At 41.1% G+C, this 19478-nt stretch overlaps 3 protein-coding genes and 1 long non-coding RNA gene across 5 annotated transcripts in view; 2 read left to right on the top strand and 2 right to left on the bottom strand.

Moving 5' to 3' along the window:
* Positions 1 to 437, bottom strand: part of LOC138003349 (uncharacterized) — a 5246-nt gene extending 4809 nt beyond the window's left edge. Inside the window, exon 1 of the long non-coding RNA XR_011123503.1 lies at positions 99 to 437. This is a non-coding gene — a long non-coding RNA (uncharacterized lncRNA). The remainder of the gene's footprint in view (positions 1 to 98) is intronic.
* LOC138003347 (PR domain zinc finger protein 14-like) overlaps positions 1 to 2820 on the top strand; it is a 16967-nt gene extending 14147 nt beyond the window's left edge. For both annotated transcript variants that reach the window (XM_068849368.1, XM_068849369.1), the window contains exons 4-5: positions 759 to 1044; positions 2138 to 2820. In XM_068849368.1, the coding sequence (XP_068705469.1) occupies positions 759 to 1044; positions 2138 to 2820 (969 nt within the window). The remainder of the gene's footprint in view (positions 1 to 758; positions 1045 to 2137) is intronic.
* Positions 2821 to 2881: 61 nt separating this feature from the next.
* On the bottom strand, positions 2882 to 12903 carry LOC138003345 (rho-related protein racA-like). The gene is made up of 5 exons (XM_068849366.1): positions 12360 to 12903; positions 11769 to 11986; positions 9700 to 10406; positions 8871 to 9110; positions 2882 to 5336 (listed from the first exon to the last, which is right to left on the bottom strand). The coding sequence occupies exons 1-5, from the start codon at positions 12803 to 12805 to the stop codon at positions 5073 to 5075; spliced, it is 1875 nt and encodes a 624-aa protein (XP_068705467.1). The 5' UTR covers positions 12806 to 12903; the 3' UTR covers positions 2882 to 5072.
* A 256-nt stretch (positions 12904 to 13159) lies between these two features.
* The window catches only part of LOC138003340 (protein adenylyltransferase SelO-like), a 143243-nt gene continuing 136924 nt past the window's right edge, over positions 13160 to 19478 (top strand). The window contains exons 1-2 of the mRNA XM_068849354.1: positions 13160 to 13199; positions 14429 to 14494. The gene's annotated coding sequence lies outside the window, so the exon portion shown is untranslated. The remainder of the gene's footprint in view (positions 13200 to 14428; positions 14495 to 19478) is intronic.

The raw sequence follows: 19478 nt of genomic DNA, 5'->3' as shown, positions 1-19478 counted from the left end.
GCACGAGAAAAATGATGTGATTACTTAATAATCATAATATACATGACCAAATTTCGAGATGGCATTATCGTAAGTAATCAGAAGAGACGCATACATACCACGCAATGACGCAAAAATTGCGTCATCGGGCGCACGCATTTGATTGGCCATCTGAGACTTTTTTTGATTATTGACCAATCAGAGTGCACCACTGTCATCTGGAGCCCTGAAGAAACATACATGTACAATGGGCCTTAATCACACAGCGGCCATGTTGAGTCCCGAGGCATTGAAAACTTTTGTTTTTCCTCCACGGAAACTCGTTCCCAAACATTTCAACTCGAGGCTCAGAGTACGAAATCTGTTGTCTATGGCCAATATGGCCGCCGCGCGAACAAGGTCCACACTAACCGGAAGACCTTGGACAGCAATGACTTGAACCAGGTTGCTGACCAGCGGTTTTCGTTGAAACAATGGGTATGTACAATGGTTTGCTGGGGGTGCTCGGTCTCGCGGGCTCAGAAAACCTGGTTGTGGTCATTGTTATTTACGGTTTTTCATACTAACCTCTTACAAACCAAGCGCGAGGGCCGTACAGGGAATTTTGGGCCCGAGGTCGAGGCAGTGCGGACCGAGCACAGCGAGGTCCGTGCAAAAACGACGGAGGGTCAATATTCCCCAGACGGTCCCGAGCAAGTGAGGTTATAAAGTTTTTCATTATATGGTATCGTTCATCTATCCCTTAAATGTTATTTCCGTTTGCCATTTTTTCCTGAAAGGTATACGGTGATGAAGGTTTAAGTCATTACATTGACGGCCAAACTGAGCCGGAAAACTGGATGAAATTCGTAAACTGCGCAAGACACAGCGAAGAGCAAAACGTGGCCTTGATTCAAGAGGGCGACCAATTGTTCTACGAGTGTTGTAAAGACATTCATCCTGGAGAGGAACTGTTGATTTGGTATGGAAACTGTTATACCTTGTCTATGGGGGTTCCTGTCGAGCTTAATGTTGGCACTTTTAAAGAAGGACTATCGGCATTGTCCGCCGAACTAGAGTTCAACGGTAAGGTTGACATTTTTTAAACTGAACATTGTGTCCCTTTTTTTTAGTACTATAACGGTTCAAATGATCGGACGGCTTAACTCCTTGGCGTTACGCCCAGGTTTTTTGAATGAAAGGACCTTGTGGGTTCAAGTTCCTTCCTATCAGGCACTAGATGATCTTACTGGAAAACTGAAGATAAATTGCCTCCTTTTCCTATTGACAACTGCAAAGTAGATCTTCCTCAGAATGTCAGACAATTAGCCTTGGGCCGTTCGTCCTCTCTTTAGACGGTGTCCCCAACGTTAAATGATAACGATCCATTTACAGTGCGACGCGCCTTACCATGGCTACCTAACAAAGTTTTTTAAAACTTATACTCCAATCATGGTTCGCGTATTTGATTGACAGTCACCCCTCCTTGCAAGGTTCGCATGGTTGTAAGTTGAACACCGTTGCATGGGTTGTTGTGTTGACGTACTCACACGAAGTTGTCAAATGTGAAAGTTTGTTGGGTGGCCACGGTAAGGCGCGTTGCATTGTAAAACCCAACCCTTTAGCCATTACCAAAATTAGAGCTTAGATGTAAATACGAACATCGTTACTTTCGACCTAGCCATGAAATTCAATGCTTCAGATTTCATCATGTTAAGATGTTCAGCGAATATTCCGGTACCCAATCGTTTATGGGCGAGTTGACTGGAATGTTTTCCAGCTTTCTCCACAAAGGATACGGCGCAATAAGCCGAAGGCCCATCACGTAACACTTAATTGTTCATAACCCTGTCGGTTGTGTTCCAAACAGTATTCGCAAAGAGTTGGGCGAGTTCCCAGTGCAAAGGTCCGCTCTATATAAAACAGTCTTGAAGCTCTAAATGTGGTTTCACTGACTTGTTTTATTACTGATAAAATGGTTTCTCACAAAGAGTTTCAAGAGCTCATGGTCGTCAACCAATCGACGGAGCGAAACGGTACCTTTGTAGTTTTCATTTCAACAGAACTGAGATCAGTGCCTGGATAACTTTTACGCTGTCGAAGCCCCCTCTTTAAGTGCTCACTTACGCTTTAGTTGTTCCTTTTGTTCTTATCCTATCTTTTTTGTTCCTCTTCATAGATTCGCCTGGAGATTACAAATGTAATCGTTGTGGTAAGGTATTTGCTTACAAATACTACCGCGACCGTCATCGTCAATACACGCGATGCATCGACACAGGAGACCGGAAGTTTCCTTGCACAATTTGTGACCGCTCCTTCGATAAGCGTGATCGGCTACGTATTCACGTGTTGCATGTGCACGAGAAACACCGGCCGCACGAATGTGCGGTTTGCGGAAAACGCTTTTCGCAGTCCTCGAGCCTTAACAAGCACATGCGCGTGCACAGTGGGGAAAGGCCGTATAAATGTCCGCACTGCGTTAAAGCCTTCTCTGCCTCGTCAATTCTGCGCACGCACTTACGTCAGCACAGCGGAGAGAAGCCATTCAAATGCCAACATTGTGATCGTGCGTTCGCCTCGCACGCTGCACATGATAGCCACGTGCGACGCACGCATACTAAGGAGAAGCCATGTGTGTGCGAATTCTGTGGGAAAGCCTTTGCGCAGTCATACGAACTTAAATTTCACCTCAATATGCACACGGGAGCCAAGCCTTACACGTGCGAGAAATGTGGTCGAGCGTTTTCAAGCCCTTCGTCGCGCGATCGTCATCGTGCTAACTTTGATTGCGTCACCAAGAAAAACCGCGCACCTAAAGTGATGCGTAAGAATCAAGCTAACACTCAACATGACTTAAAGTAACAGCAACATTAATAAAACAAAATGTGAAAAGTTGTCCAAGGAAAAGAAATGTTTTTGAGTGAAAAACAAAAACGTACAATGTACAAGTCGTGGTCATAACTTGCTTGCTAAAAGTAAGGTGTAATCCTTGAATCAAAGCTGACGGATATCCATATGTCCTGTTTGTCTTAAGTTAGGTCTTATCACCTAATGGCAATCGCGTCTTGAATTGATTTCACTCTAGGTGAAATCAATTCAGAGAAACCTTCAATTAATGTTTCGTCGTTCCAAAGTTAAAATTTAAAAAGTCGTTTCATTTTGTTGTGTAAACGATGCTTGTGTGAAGGTAAACCAGCAACTCAGGATCCCAATTTTGCGAACAGCCCTTGATCTAGATTGGCCGATAAATAAAATGCACTTTATCTAAAATAGGCGCATCGCAACTGTGGAATCCTTGTAGCTAAGACGATGGAGGAAACACAGCGCATGGAATCGACGTTGCAAAACAAAACCTCTAACCGGTGACAAACAGACCAACAAATGAACCAATCCGAGCTCTAAGCTTGCACATCAAGCGCGGGAAAATGTGTGTGCGTCGGCAAATGTTGGGTGCTGATTGACTGTCACAATGGCACAAGTTCTTTTTCGCCAATGATAAAGGGCGTTAATAATAAACTTTGCAACTATAAACCGTCGTGGAAGGTATTTAGGAGAAAACCACGGCGAAAGCCAGCCGGTCATGTTGTCTCTGTCGTTAAAAACATCTTCGAATGGACGTAATTTATTAGCAGCAAAAGAGCTATTTTTCTTGTTAAAGAATTTATTTATGAATTGATTAAAATTAATATTCACCGATTAACATCGATTGTATTGCTGTTATGGCATTTATTTTCTATGCCCATAAAAGATATGCTGATATATGAACCGCTGCTTTCACGTGTTTTAGCGGATGTTTTGTTGGCTTCATTTCTCTTTGTCATTTTTTCTTTTTCTCTAATTGTTACTAGGGAAAATTACAACTTAAATCTAATTCTCACAAGTTTAGCCTTCGTTAAACGCTTCTAAAACGAAGTTTTATATAATTTCACGCAGTCTTGTTGTTACTGAACGCGTTACCGCATAAGTTCTCAGCGCATAAAAAAAACAGCAACACAGTTAAAACGTTTCAGGAATAGCAAATTAGTTTTCCTTTACATGCTCTAGGAATGAGCACTAACTGCGTTTTCATGCGATAGACTTCTCACTTCAAGTCGCTTTAAAAGCAGGGTGACCTCGGTTGTTTGGAAGATGGATAACGCTATCCAGCGGATGAACACTAGCAAAACCAATTGAGTTATCCATTATGTAGTGACTTAGCCAGAGGATATTTAACAAGTATTCACCGAAGGAAGTGGAGGTGGCTAGCGGTGGATATTTACCTCGCCGCTTCGCGGCTCGGTAAATATCCAACGCTAGCCACCGACACTGAGGTGAATAGTTTTTTTAGTATATACTAAAACAGTGAGATAATTTACAGCACAAAAAATTAATTTGGATGTTTTCTTCACTTGTCACGGATGCAAATCAGGACGCCATTTTTTCCCGAGTTGCTCGGAGGTAAATAGCACAGGATATTCGGAGTTTGACGAGCCAATCAGCGCCCGCGTTCAACGCTATCCACTGTTTTAGTATACAGCTATTTTGAGAAACGTCGGAAAAAGTGCACGCGACAATCCTGAAAGGTATTGTGGGTGATTTTAAGTGCACTGTTTTTCAAAGAAATTTAAAAGAATCGTAAGGGAGGCCACTGATATATGTTTGCGAGTGCTGAAGGAAAGTAACAAAAGTAGGTTCGACAGCTACAGTCGTTAGCAACAGTGTATTGATCATATCCCATATTACCTTTCGGGATTGTCGCGTGCACTTTATTCTTGACAAACTTTCTCGAAATAGCTGTATACTAAATAGCGCTATCCGCTATTCGAACAACTGGGATCTTGAGTAAGAAGTGCTCTCTTCGGTATTTTCATGTCAAGTAAATTGAAGTTTGTATCAGCAAATCTTCTTGATCTCTCAGATCACGCATAGTATGCGAGCGGGCTCCCTTTCTGCGCTTTGAGAGAAGGAGATCCTGTAATTCTACCCCTAACCCCAGTCCCTCGGAGACCCTGCTCGCAGGCTAATCACGCGAGGGTCTGGCTTCCCATCGCAGAACCTGATCCCTCTGCGTGATTTCTTCCGCTCTTCCTGCCGTTTGCGACATCCCACAAAGTCACGAACTTGGTTGCATGCCATTACATTATACTACACTTAATACGACAAAAACAAGACTGCTTTTTGCGGAGAAGTTTTGCAGCAACTGCAGTGATTCCATTGGCACCCAATTTGTAGTCCTCCAGAGCCTCCAAATACTCTTTCGGTGGCCACTGGCGTTTTTCAATAAACGGTTTGTCATCTTTGATAAGGGAGTCCAGCTCCCGTGTGTTGCATTGGAAACTTTGGTAATTTACGGCAATGAAATGAAGACACCACTTGGTCAATTGGTTTGCGTTGAAGATCTGAAAACGGAGACAGCGTATCGCGTTTGGCACCCACCTCTTAGGTTTTCTTACATTAAAAACATGTTAAAGGATCAGCTTTTCAAAATAAGCGGATTGCAGTTTGACGACTGGCTTTTCGGGCCCGAAAAGTTCTCGGGACTTTCGAGAAACAGGCCCCTGGACCGAGGGGTCCCAGATCCGCCAGCGAATCTGGACCGGGGAGTCCAAATTCGCTGCGACACCGGAATAGGGTCAATCGTACGCACCCTTAAAGATGCGGTATTTGTGGGAGGAAAAAGCCCCTGGAATAAGTGTCATAAGTTAAAAAATATGGTAACCCATCGATGCGAGAATTTTTTTCTTTGTGTTTGAATTTAATTTTGAGGTTAAAGATTATACTCCCTAGGATCACAATTCTACATTGAACTTCTGAGCTTGGGGAAAATTTAAGTTCAAAAGAAGACTGGCGTAATATAATTTTGATGCGAGAAATTTTAGTTTTGGCACAGGCAGACAACCCTAAAGGATGCGAGAGCGCGTGACATCACTTTATTTTTTGGCAGTTGTAACGGCCCATTCAACTGATCGAGGAAAATGTTCCATGAAAACTTCAAATCGCGATGTTTCTTTTCGAAAATTCATTTTATCGACAGCCAGATAAAGTTCACTCACCCACTTTTTTCTGCGTTGTCGTGAGTGATATGATAGGTTTTTGGGACGCTTCGATTTCCTCCTTCAGATGCGATGCTTGTCTTCACAACGAAGAAGAAGGGATCTACACCCGAAACGTCTGTGATTTTAAAAAAAGCTACTGACACTTTTTGATATTTATTTTATATCACTCATTTATATAGATCGTTTTCACGTGACGTCGCAGTTATTTCCGCCGCCATATTGGTGCACAGCATTCAGTTGCGTAATTAATGCAAATACAACCCAGATCTACAATTCTGGCTTTCTCTCCGACATGGATGTCTCTAAATGTGAACAAAAGTCAGACCAAAAGCCAGATTTAAGTTGTCTTCCGATTTCTGACTATGCTAAGAAGCTGGAACCTCGTGTTAAACAGCGATATTTGGAGAAAATTTCTGCAATTGGAATCGATCCCGTGCTTATCGAGGGGAACAATTTTGAAGCAGACTGCTTGCCTCCTGTTGAATCAACAGATCTTTTATTCTATCTTGTCTTAGAGGACCTTAGAGACAAGCTTCTATACACAGCAGCAGTTTAAGCGTGCCAAAACCCATCAAATCCCTCAGGGACAACACAGAAAGTAGTTGTTGAGTGAGCTTTTATTTATCTGGCTGTCCATAAAATGAATTTTCGAAAAGAAACATCGTGATTTGAAGTTGAATCGACCGTTACAACGTGACGTCACGCACTCTCGCATCATGTAGGGTTATCGTCTGTCTTCATGTATGCCTATACGCGAAATGTCGCACTGCTGGAAGCCCCGTTTTTGGCGGGAAGTTGTATGCCCAGCGGCTGTCTTTTTTTTTAATATGACGTGCAACGACATATTGAGAAAAGAGAAGAGCGAGACAGAGAAAAAGCAGGCGACGACGAGTGAGCGATGTTCAACGTGAAAGAGAGCGACGGAGAGCACGAGATTTGCAGTGACAAAAAACGAGAGAGAAAACAAGAAGGAGCCTGAATAAAGAGGCGAAATTATAACGACGAGCAGCGGAAGAAAGAGCAAACACGAGCACGAGAAAACAGGCTGAATAATGGTGACTATAAGAACTGCAAAAAGAGCAAGAAAGAATGGGGAAAATAGACAAATTATAGCAATGAGCGGGTCGGACTGGTCGTATGGTAGGTAAAGCAGACTAGCTATAAAAATTTCTAAAACAAAACAAAAATAAATAATACCGGTAATAGCGATAGAACTTGTTTACAAACATTGACGTCCCATTTCTTTTGATATTCAAATTTGCCAACCATGCATGGAACAAGAGAAGTCCCTGCTTCAACAGCCAATCAGGTTCTGGTTGGCATATTAATAACAATGGGTGACGTCACGAGAAACATCGCTATTGAGGAGCTCCGCTTTTAGGCTTGCTTATATTTATATATATATATTACCTCATTCCTCGCCTGTTATCCACATTTATTGAAAACTGAACTACGGATATCACATTTCCAGCATTTTCATTGGCTCGCCGGACACAGGTTATCAGCTCATATACATGCACTACCAAATATGGTCAATGAACACAGCAGCAAATACACAGTTTTGCGGTGCCGAGAAAAAATGGCCGAATAAATTCAACATAAAAGAGTTGTGATGTTGGGGTTTTTAATAAAACAATTATTCTACTCAAGCTTGCTGGATATGAAATGATCATAACCAACTCAGCGCTACGTGCCTCGTTGGTTATATATATCATTTCACATCCAGCGCGTCCTCGTAGAATAATTGTTAAATATCAAGCAATTTCTCAAAAGAGTGAGACAAATAAGCAGCCTGCCGTTTGCCGTCTTACTCAACGCGCAGCAATACTAAATTTGTTTAGCATTGCGTTTACGTGAAACGGCAAACGGCATTTGACTGCTTGGATAAAATCATGAAAGTTCCCTTGTTTTGTTTCTTGTAAAAGCTTGAAATTTTTCTTATCCTAACTACTGTCCCTCTCTTGAGAAGTTGACATAACAGACAAGAAATGATTAACCCTTTCACTCCTGTAGGGTTCCCCATTGACGAGTAAAACCGTCTGGCGTTAGACAGAGTAAAGTGTCACTCTTGGGAGTGAAAGGGTTAATCAAATTAATCAAACAAGTTTCTTTAATTTTTGTCAAATCAAGACATACTATTGCTGTTTGACATAAACGCAATGCTAAGTCACCAAATTCAAGCTCCCTGCAGAAGGGGACCAACCTCACCCCAAGGTTTCTTTTTTGATTGGTCGACAAGCCCCCTTGTTGAAAACCTGGAAGAACCTACGGATGAGGTCAAGATTGGGCAACCAGGAAAAATAGTACAGCTTCCTGGTTGGCCCCTTTAACACCTATCTCCAAACCATTTTTTGAGAAAAATTAAAATATGATAAAAAAGGTATATGTTACTAGTAACCTTTTTAATATGACAAGGGTGTGGTAGTTCCTCAAAAATGACATTGGTCGGAACAACGCTTAATATAGGGGGGAAAATGAAACTTTATCATCAAGTGCTGAAGTCCTTCTTAAAACATCAAATTTGGCTATTTCACGTTGTTTTGCTAACTTTGGCAAAGAAATGGACAAAAGTGGAAAACGCACACGCAGGGCGTGCAAGGCTATTGTTTTTGCCTACTGAACATGCAAATTTGTGACGTTCTCATTACCATCCCCGTTGTCATTGCTTAAGTTCCCTATTAGCAACCGGATGTTATGAATACAGATGACAAACACAACAAATTTAAGACCCCAGGTTGGTATACTTTAATAGTATTCATCCCTCAATAGATGTTCATATTGGTTACCACATCTTTTAACAAATTACCATTACATTAATTTTGTAAAGAAAAGGTGCCACCAAGTACCAATTCATTTCTTATCAAGCAATAAACTAACCTTTGAGAAAGACAAAGCATCCACAAACTCCTGGGCTAAAATTGAAGATGCAGTTACAACTTGCTGCAGATCCTTGAGTAAGAAATGTTCACAAATCTGTACTAAACGGGAAAGACACAGCTTATCTGCAAGGATGAGTAAATTCTCCACTTGAATTCTCTCCAGAGAAGGACAATTGTCTGTGTAAAGATACTCTAACATTGCTAGGAAACTTTGGCAATCAGTTCCAGGCAAATGTACCTAGCAAAATAAACAATGAAGATTTCTTGTTAGAATGATACCCAGACAAGAGAGATTATATACAATTGTGCAGGGGGGAAGTAATAAGATATGGGGAGGGAGGAAGTTGAGAGAAAAGAAATGACAACGGTGAAGGAGGAAAAAAATGAGGGGGTGTGCATGGTGGGAAGGAAGTCTAAAGCAAAAAGGAAGTGGAAAGGACAAGGTCCAAGAAAAGAAAGCGGAGGCAAAAAAAGGAGCCAGTGAAGGGAAGGAAGATGAATAAAAGAAGTGCTCATGGAAGAGTTTAGATTGCTAACTGGAGTTGTTTTGGCTAAAGGGCTGTTCAATGGTCATCCTTCTGCCAATTGTATGCAAGCATAAAATTATTGGAAATTTTTCTTTTTTTTCCTTTTCGTACATATAAGGTTGATGAAGATGAGGAGAAGAAGACCAGAAAAAAACTTAGAAACTGGAATAGATGGATCTTAAGAGCAGACGAAATAGAAAGAATTTTAAGGAGCTCTAACCAGAAATGGAGATTCAAACAAACATGAACAGGTATGCTCTTAAATCCCAAGTTGTACATATTATCGGTATTTGCATTTACCTGGCTACTACATCCTTCTCTGAAGTTACCAGACAGGAGGGCAGCCAAAAAGGGTGATCGTGAAACAAGGATAGCCTTGTGGGCATAAACAAGTGTGTCTTCCACAAGGAATGTCACATCAGAAAACACTGTTGATTCTTTGTCCAAAAACATGCCCTGTTGAATGGTGTGCAACATTGGGCATGGTTGCAGGATCTTTTTCCTTCTGTGACTTGAATTTTGCTGATTATCGCAGTCCTGCTTTGTTTCAGCTAGTTTTAGGTAATAATTGCAAATTTCCACAAGTGACCGAACCTGTAATTTCTCTGAAGCAAATAAAAGTTCTTGGAGGTTTGTTTTTTCTGTATCTTTGGAAATTCCTGCCACTCCAGTGTAAATAAACTCTAAAATTGTCACAAAAGTATCTCTGGAAATCCACTTCTTCACAACTATCATAGTTCCAATTTGACCATTGGTTTTTAGATTAACTGATGCCTGCGAATCGTTTTTAAAAAGATCTTTGAATTGTTCCCAACTGCTGGCATTTTCATCTTGCAAGAGATCTTTGAAAATAGATGGAGTTAGCCATAACATGACTGCATGAGCCAAAATGCTTTGGCTACCATCTTCAAATGTAAAGAGAACATCGGCATTGGTGCTGCACTCAAGAACTTTCTGGAAGTCATTAGTGTAGGTGGAGGGCTCAATCTTGATTTCTGGAGGGGACCCTGGCAACAGAAATCCAATCCGAATAAATTGCTAGACATTGATTTCTTATTAATTTTAAGTTATTATCCATTCAAAGATGATCAGGCATTTCATGACTTACAGTGGCTAATGCTGATTTGTGGAAGTTTGTATAGCCCTCATTTTGCATTGATTATAATTCACTTCGTTGGAGGCAAGTGCTCTCAGTAGTGAGAGCACTAGCCTCCCACCAATGTTGCCCAGGTTCGATTCCCAGACTCGGTGTCAGTTATGTGGGTTGCGTTTTCTGGTTCTCTACTCAGCTCCAATAGGTTTTTCTGCGGGTACTCCAGTTTTCCCCTCTCATAAAAAAGCAACATTTGATTTAATTTGCATTAATTAATTTGTTGATTTTAGTTTACAGCATCTCAAATTAGTGCTCCAGCACCAGAAGACTAGAATTTGCTTTCATAAAGGTAAGTGAAATATGTTTATAAAAACTTGTGTGCTTTTGAAGGAGTGGTTTACAAATTTCATTTCCAGCAGCCACTGTTGTGGAAATCAATTTTACATTTCAATAGTTTTAAAGGTTCATTCACAGTAATTTCCTCTGAAAAATCCTTGGAAGTTGGAAAGCAATTTTTTTCCACATTTGAAGGCTCATTGAATGACATTAGGAAAACAGGAATATGTCAGTTCGATTTATCTACATGTGGCTCAATTTCCTTTGAGAACTCTCTCAAATTCAAAGATCTTTTTGAAATTCTATGGATTGAGGTTCAGATAGGTTTCAAACCATTTTTTACAATATAGATACTGATGAAATACTAGTATTTTCCTTCTTGTGAAAAAATCATATTTTCACCATGCACAGTGAACATATCATTTTTATCTTTCACATGTAAGAATATGTGTTGAATATGTGTTGTCATTAGCCAATGAAACGCGAGCTTCCCCTTTATACTTTTATGCTTTAATGTAATTCTTCTCTACTACATCAACATATCTGGTTTCATGTTACACAACATGCTTGTGACCACTTTTTCATCATTTTGAAAAAGATAAAACAAAGTTTTTTTACATCTGGACATTTCATCAATATCTATGTAATAAACAGAACATTACATGGCTGCTTGGGGATACGAATTTTATCTTCTCATGCTGAAAATATCTCTCACTGGTTCGCTTCGCTCACGTGGCGATGTAATATGCTCTTTATATATTTATCTTGATTATGAAGGATAATTGTTATAGGCATTAAAATAATAATTATTGCTAACCACTAGACTTTAATGTTGAGCTTCAGTCCCCTCATATACAACGCACATTACATATTTTTTTCATATACTACATAATTTGCATATATTACATAAATTTTCATAAACTGCTTGTCTTCTACTCACGGATTGGGGGAATCCAGGTTGGATCAAATCCTCCCTTGAAAATTTGCGATCTCTTCGCTTTCCCCGCTTCCGCTTTTCGTTTTGTGTGTCCAAGCTGCACTGCTCTTTCGAATGCATCCGCCACTTGGTGTCCAGTCAATGCACTCGTCTCATGGTACGGGCATCCAACCTTCTCGGCTACATGTTTGGCCTCATCGGATGGGATCAAACATACATTGCTGAAACAGGAAACAAATTATTATTCAAAAGCTGGAACAGCAGAATACACTGTCTTAGTAAACTCTAGAATCCCTTCTGCAGCCGTTTTAATTCGGCGTATTCAGCTTTCATGCATACATAGGGGCTTTTCAGAGCTAATGAACACGACAGAACAGAACATTCAGCAACAACTATTAAGAATCCCAACTGGCCGCAGGCAAGCAAGTTGATCAAGCGCTCTAACCACTGGGCGCACTGCTTCAATTCAATTCACTTCAATTCCATTTTTTTATTGTTCAATAGGATATTATTGTGACGAGTATTTTATAGTGCGCAAAAACAAATAGATCGGGATCGGATAGAAATGTCACATTCTTTTTTCTGAAACTTTACCTTTCAGCCTCATCTAACAAATCACACTTTGTTCCAACAATTAGGATTGGTGTTTGGGGTTCATACTTGCGAAGTTCGGGTAACCATCTTTTTGTGACATTGTTAAAGGAGTCTCGATTTGTCAAATCAAAACATAGCATGAATACATCGGCGCAAATGTACGCCAAAGGACGCAGAAAATTGAAGAACCCAGAGCCTCCAGTGTCCCAAATGTTCGTTTGATAATTCCCAAGATCTGAAGTATCGACGTTTGTGAAATACGTTTCAAACGATGTTTCACAGTACGCTAATGAAGAATCAAATGGCCTCCTGAGAAGACTGTAACCATCGCACAAAGTCGCGTAAAGCTCTTGAGCTCGAGAAAGCAGCCATGTTTTTCCAACCCTTGAATCGCCGACGATAACTATTTTCAGAGCGTTCCTCAAGTGTCCAGAATTAGTCGCCATGACGGAATTCTGTGAAGTAGAATGGCCAAAGCCTGTCTGTGATCTTTGGAAAGATCGACCAAGCCGCAAAGATACTTATAAACAGTCATTCCGATAAGTTTACCGAGTCAGCCATTTGTTTTTATACAATGATCAACTCCCAAAATAGCTAGCCAATAAAAACACCTGAAAACTACGTAAGCGCTACGGCCCGCTTAACGCAGCGGTTTGGCTTGCAGGCGCTTGCGATCAACCATTGGTGGGGAATCCCCTTACTAGGTCACTGGCGGAGCGATCTCTATCCAACCCAACCGATTTTTTTTAGAAAACTGCTTTTGTGAAACTAAGTAAGCCAAAAGAAAAGACGTAAGCTCAGTGACAAGTAGCATCAATAAGTTTGCTGCTCTTGTGAAAGGTATGCTTTTATAGACCGTTTACAAGTCCACCTTCCCACAAAATAATGTTGAGAGACAGCTTTGTTGGGCTAAAACACATTCGAAACGAGGTTTAAGTATTTTGCTCTGTTCACAAGACCAAACAGCTCACCGATGCGAGGCCAACTTCAGTCGAACGCAGAATTCTCATCTTTTCTTCTCCAAAAATGGGAGATTTCGGGAGCCCTTCGTTCCTTTTTCGCGGAAGTTTGTTAAGTGAAGGGTGAATTGGTCGTTAGTGTTTCGAGTCGGATTGGTCCTATCTTTTGTTTAAAGGATCAGGGGCACCCAACGTCAATTTTCGGAAAATATCTGTTCGGAAGACGATTTGAGATCAAGAATTTTCGAACATTTGTAGTAACGTGCGTTCGGTTCCTCGGTACCTGACAACAAAGATTCAAAAAAATAAAAAGAATGGGAATAAAATCACGTTGTAAGTTTGCTTGAAAGTATACAACAAAGTTGTAGGAAACATTGGATATGAAAGAAAATGTAGAGTTATCTAAGAATGAAATAAGAGGTTAACAACAACAAGTAGGAGCTCCATAGGTGTTAATTTATAACGAATTCGAATCTTACAAACTCGAAATCTAAATCTACAGAAAGCGGCCCAACTCGAGCGACCTTTAAGAATACAAAAATTTGGTTTTATCAACGGAGTTGATAATGTAAATTGGCCACCGTACAGAAATTCTAAAAGCTGACGTTTCGAGCGTTAGCCCTTCGTCAGACGAAGGGCTAACGCTCGAAACGTCAGCTTTTAGAATTTCTGTACGGTGGCCAATTTACATTATCAACTCCGTTGATAAAACCAAATTTTTGTATACTACTTCCCCACCGACGCAGCACCACAGTTTCTTTAGAAACTACCCCTTCGACCTTTAAGAAGAGTAGCTGGACGCACTTTTAAAGGCGCGGTGCCTTAGGTAGTCTCCCTCGCAGCCGTTTTTTGGATGTCACGCAACGTTCCCCCAAAAGTAACGTTGCGTGACATCCAAAAAACGGCTGCGAGGCAGACTATGCCTTAGGCACACGCGGATGATATGTCACTCAACCGTAGTCGCATACAGAGCTCAGCGGTAATTTGTGCAAATAAAAAAAAGCCCCTAATGGCAATGTGTTCATAAATTAAATACGGTACGATATGTTATCTGTCGTTCCTTTTTTTGATACCCAGTCCCTTTATCTCACGATGTAAATTATCTTTTAGAGGTTCCGTCTCTCTTTGTTGCTGTTTGTGAATCACCATCTTGGATTACCAGTTGTACAGTAAAAGGTAAAGTCTCTGCTTACGAGCCAGAAGGTCCATCAGTTGTACAGTACAGTTATTGTCCCCGATTAGGCGCGCTTGCTATCTTCGGGTCAGACTAGAATTTAAAATTGAGATTTCGCTTAAGAAGCCTGGCGAATTCCTCCTTGTTTTGCGTGACTCGTTGAGCTTGTTGAGTGGACACCTGAAGATATTTTGCACCAAGGGTCACGATAGTACTTTTTATTCGGTTTAGCAAATAGCATGCATTTGACGAGATTGTTGTTGTCGGGCCTACACTCCTGTGCCGTGTATCGAAGGCATTGCTCTGTTATGAAGTCCCGCAGTGGTGGTGTGCCTACCAGTTGCTAGCAATCCGGTTTCGAATATTTCAATACGAAATCACCCTCTTTCTGTGATCGTCGCCTGTGCCCGCCGCGGATCATTCGTCGTAGTAAACGGTACCAACATACGTCAAGTTTGCGCATTTCTGCCTCCTTTGGCAAGCAAGCTTGAGTACCGTATACTAGCCTCTCCCTGACACTTGCTTGCCATGGACACTTGTCTGTCTGCGAGTACGTTTGCGAGCTGGTAAAACTTACCAGGCGCTCCTGAGACTCGAAGCTCCGTGTATTAAACTTGACTGGTCCTCGGTGGAGATATCGTTGCCGAGGATTTCGAGGAGTTGCCTGCAGTCGTCAGGATCGGTACAGTACAGCTAGGTCATCAGCATACAGGATTCAGTTTATCACTTGAATGCCCGTCATGCCACCACCCGGTTTCGCGCGCTATTCATGATTTGTACGATGCGTTGGAATTTGATATTGATACTGGACTCCAAAGCCGTTTGGAAACGCCTAGTTGATCTCCGCTGTTGCCACCTTGAGCACCCAATCAAAATAATATTTGAAACAGGGAGGAGACTCTTGCCCCCCGTTGTCTTCAGCCAACCTCCATCGGAAATTAAAACTTCAATCCAGCGATATTAGCTGAGGTGTTCGTGTACAATTCCTCCAAAATATCAATCAAAATTGTGCTTGTGTTCGCGCCCGAAGCACCGCACGTAACAGATTTCGTTGGATCCAGCCATACGCCGCCTTTGGATCGATGTATAATGCCATCAGAGGGCCCTCAAATTTCTTCCACTGATAGTGCATCTGTTGTTCATTTTTTCTGCCGAAACCCGAACTGATTGTAGGCGAAGTGTGTCTCGTAGGCTGTATTGAGGCGTTGGACAAGTAATTGAGGCAAGATTCGACTCATATTGGCACCCACACAAAGCGCCCTGTAGTTGGCCGGGTCCGCCTTGCAGCCCTTCTGATATAGACAGGTGATCTGGCTGTGCTTCCATGTGGTCGGGATTTTGCGATCATGCCAGATTGAATGTAGCAATTCAGCCACTCAACCATGGCGTCGCTGTTGCAGTATTTTACTGAGAAACTTTGTTGAGTCTGTTGGCAGCTTGTCTGTGACGCTCTTGCCATTTTTAAGTGGTTGAGAATGGACCGAATCTCAGACGCTGACGGTAGTGACTCATTTATAGATAGGACTTAATGTGGTTGCAAGCCTTCGATAATTTGTGGGTCGGCGATTTCAGGTGGCATTGGCAAGTGGCGCTTCTTGAAGTGGTTCTTGAAGTGCTCCTCGCGCTTTTCTCGCTTGATGCTGATTTTTTGACTCGTGCGATCAACTTTCGTGCGAGGGCGAACTCTTTCTCGGTTTGACGAGCCTGCTCAGCGGTATTGGTTTCACCAGCACGTGCGTTTTTGGTATCATCTCGTTGCTCTGGGCAATAAACTCATACAAATCCTTATATATATTAACCAGAGCCTCGAGATGATGCCTTTTGTTTAGGGCAGAATTTTTGGTCTATTAGTCAATATCAAAAATACCATAATACTCTTTGTTTGTCCCTCCAAAAATTTCCATAAGCATTGTTTCCAGTTTCTCTTGAGACCATTATAAGTCCCAAGAGAAAATAAAACAATGCTCATGCAAAATTTTGGTGAGACAAACAAAAGAGTATTATGGTGTTTTTGTTATTGGCTAATACGTTTCCTGGTGGTCGCGAAGTTGGGCTGCGCCACTGATTTTGGTGGAATATTGAACCAAGTTAACAAGTTCATTATCGGTCCAAAGATCACCGTGCTATACGTCGTCGATTGTTGAGATTGTCTTGTCCGCCGCGATGCGTAGCGTGTTGGTGATGTCCTCATCGAGGTTGGACGGGTCGATGTTGGGTGGGAGGTCCTCGAGGAGGCTGAGTGTCCACCTTGTTCGTGTACTCAGCTCGAGTGAATTCGAACAAAGGCAAAGCATAAGGCGACCCCTTTTATAGTTCGTTATGATAGTGTTTAGGAGCAACTTTCGTCGAAAGGATATAGAGATATAGATGTATATTGTAACTGTTGTACGTTAAATATATATGAAATTGAAAAGCGTTTACTTATATAATTATTTATTTTATTTTTATTGGGTGTGTCCAATTCCTCACTTAAACGGAATCCTCTAGGATATTAACAATATTCGTATAAACACGACTTACGTCTTGTTCCTTAACTCGAAGTACTGTATATTAGGATAGATCTTTTTACGAATGTAAAGAGACTCGTTGTTCGATGTCAACTTGGGCATACTCGGAAAAATCCGACTGCTCCTGAAAAGTAGAACGAATGACATTCCAATTACGTGTTCGGAATCGTAAGAGAGTCGTAGCACCAAAGCCGATAAACTGGGTTCGGCAGACAGAGGGGTAGGTAAAAGAAAGTTATCGGCCTTCCAGTTTCAGAGTGGCGCAATAAAAACAGTCATGCGAGCGGGATTTCTAAGGGCAAACCTTATAACATTTCCTTTATTTATCACGGCTGATGTAACGTCTCGTTCTCTGGTTGTGGATTTCGACAGAATATCGTGCGTTTAAATCCTTGTCGAAAGTTTGCACTCCGTGAAGCATATAAAATAGGGTTTAGGCTTAAGGTACAGAAGAAATTAAATTCCATAATGGGCAAAAGGACAGAAGAAAAATTTTCATGAATAGCTCCAGTAATAACAAGTGTATGAACAACAACAGATGGTCCGTAACCGGCGATAAAACCTACAGTTGCCAACATAAAAGTTATCACAAGTTTCTTTTTTTCGTAAGCTCTGTCTTCGGGTCTGTCTGCGAGCGAAGCACAAATTGTGTTGGCAAAATAGAGTCCTTTGATGAGGGATCCATAACAATAAAGGAAAACTGCTAAGGGAATGTAAACGACCACTCCAGTCCATACGAAAAATAGCACTTTGCTGGATGGAAGGCAGAAATTGACAACTTCATTCCATTTCGATTCCATGATCGCGATCGGCAAGGAAGTAAGTACGCTTGAGATCCAAATAATTGCGATAGCTCTTTTCACATTCTCTTGTTTTAAGCGTAAGCCAATTTTAAACGGCTTCAGCAAAGCATGATATCTTTCAACTGCTAGAACCATTAAAGTAATGGATGTAGCAGGGATGGAAAAACCGAACGCCATCAACCTACAATCGAACTCCATTAAAACGACGTTTCTTCCCGGCAACATGAAACTCCATATACTGAAAGTGTTGATTACATCACTGACAGCCAAGTTTGCTAAGAGATAGTTCGTGACTGAATGCATTTCTGGTGTTTTGTGAACGATTCTGATAACCAGCACATTTCCAATTATTCCGACGATGAAAAATGGAATGGTGGCAACAAAGAGAATGAATCCCAGGTTACCATAGTCCGCCATTACATTCTATTACATCAAGATAGGTTTTCCTTCCTTCTTTCTGAATACTTTAGCTCTCATCTCGAAAATGCGATCATTCAGTAAAAGGTCATTTTATAATTTAGTTTATTTAAAAATCCTTTGAGGTTATTTGCCGAGATCTGTAACAGATGTTTCATTGGGTCATGCCAGAAACCCACAAGGGTTGAAACGTGTAACGGCCCCTTGTGTGCTGGGAAACAAGCTTCTGCATATTCAATTTGCTAAGTACCATATTTGGAACAACAAGAGAGAAGCTGAACATTCAACCAATCAGGTCGCAAGAACACCGTGACGCAATACCACCAATGTTCTCGCGCGAAATTAACTGGACTGAATATTCGGAAGCTGTGAACGCGCGTTACACGTTTCAACCCTTATGGGTTTCTGGTCATGCTAAGTTAGTTCTTTAATTCAATGAATGCAGATCTTGACGAATCACTAAACTAAAAGGGTTTCTCGGAGGTTAATTTGATTGAAAGTAAATCGGTGTGGGAAGAGCTCTTTCCGTTGCATATGCCGCGTTTCACATTTAACAGGCAAAAGAGTGCCAATTTTTCGCAGAAAAAAGGCGGTGCCTTTAATGGATTTGTCATCTTTAAAGCTTTTCTGATTAAGTAAAGCATGGATTTTCTTTGCAGAATCTGCAATTATTTTACCAACGAAAGTCTCGTTTTTCCTCGTGATCGTCATTTGTGTCAATTTTTTTCCCCAGTTGACATTTTCTTTCTGGTCATTCGTCTATCTCTTACTCTTTCAGGAGTGAAATTGTTCCCCTACCCTGTAAGAAGTTAAAATGGCCGTACGGAAATGACGGCGTTGAAACAAAAGGTAGAATCTTATTTGTCGTATGGTCACGTCAAACATATCATTCAGTTACTTTTGCTCAAGGAGTCCATTTCTGAGACGCTGAAAAAATTCGAAATTTATTCTAAGCAGAAAATTTTCTACATCAATTCATTCTTAAAAACTTCTAAACGTCACATATGTAATTTAAAGAGATTTTCCCACACAAATTTACCAATTGTCGAAGTTACTTTGGAGCACCCTGTGTTTGAGGAGATACTTTGGGAAATCATCACTTATGATTCCGGGGAAACTTTAGTAAAGATGATCAAGAGAGCCTGCTTAAAGCAAATTAAAAACTGCTTTAAAAACTACGAATTTATCATGCGCAAAACAATTGCCTTATTAAACTAAGAAAATTATTTTCGACTTGATCATGAAATGTTCGAGAAGTT

The sequence above is a fragment of the Montipora foliosa genome, chromosome 5, assembly GCF_036669935.1.
Source record: "Montipora foliosa isolate CH-2021 chromosome 5, ASM3666993v2, whole genome shotgun sequence".
NCBI classification, from domain to species: Eukaryota; Metazoa; Cnidaria; class Anthozoa; order Scleractinia; family Acroporidae; genus Montipora; species Montipora foliosa.
This window is presented reverse-complemented; position numbering and strand designations above follow the sequence as displayed.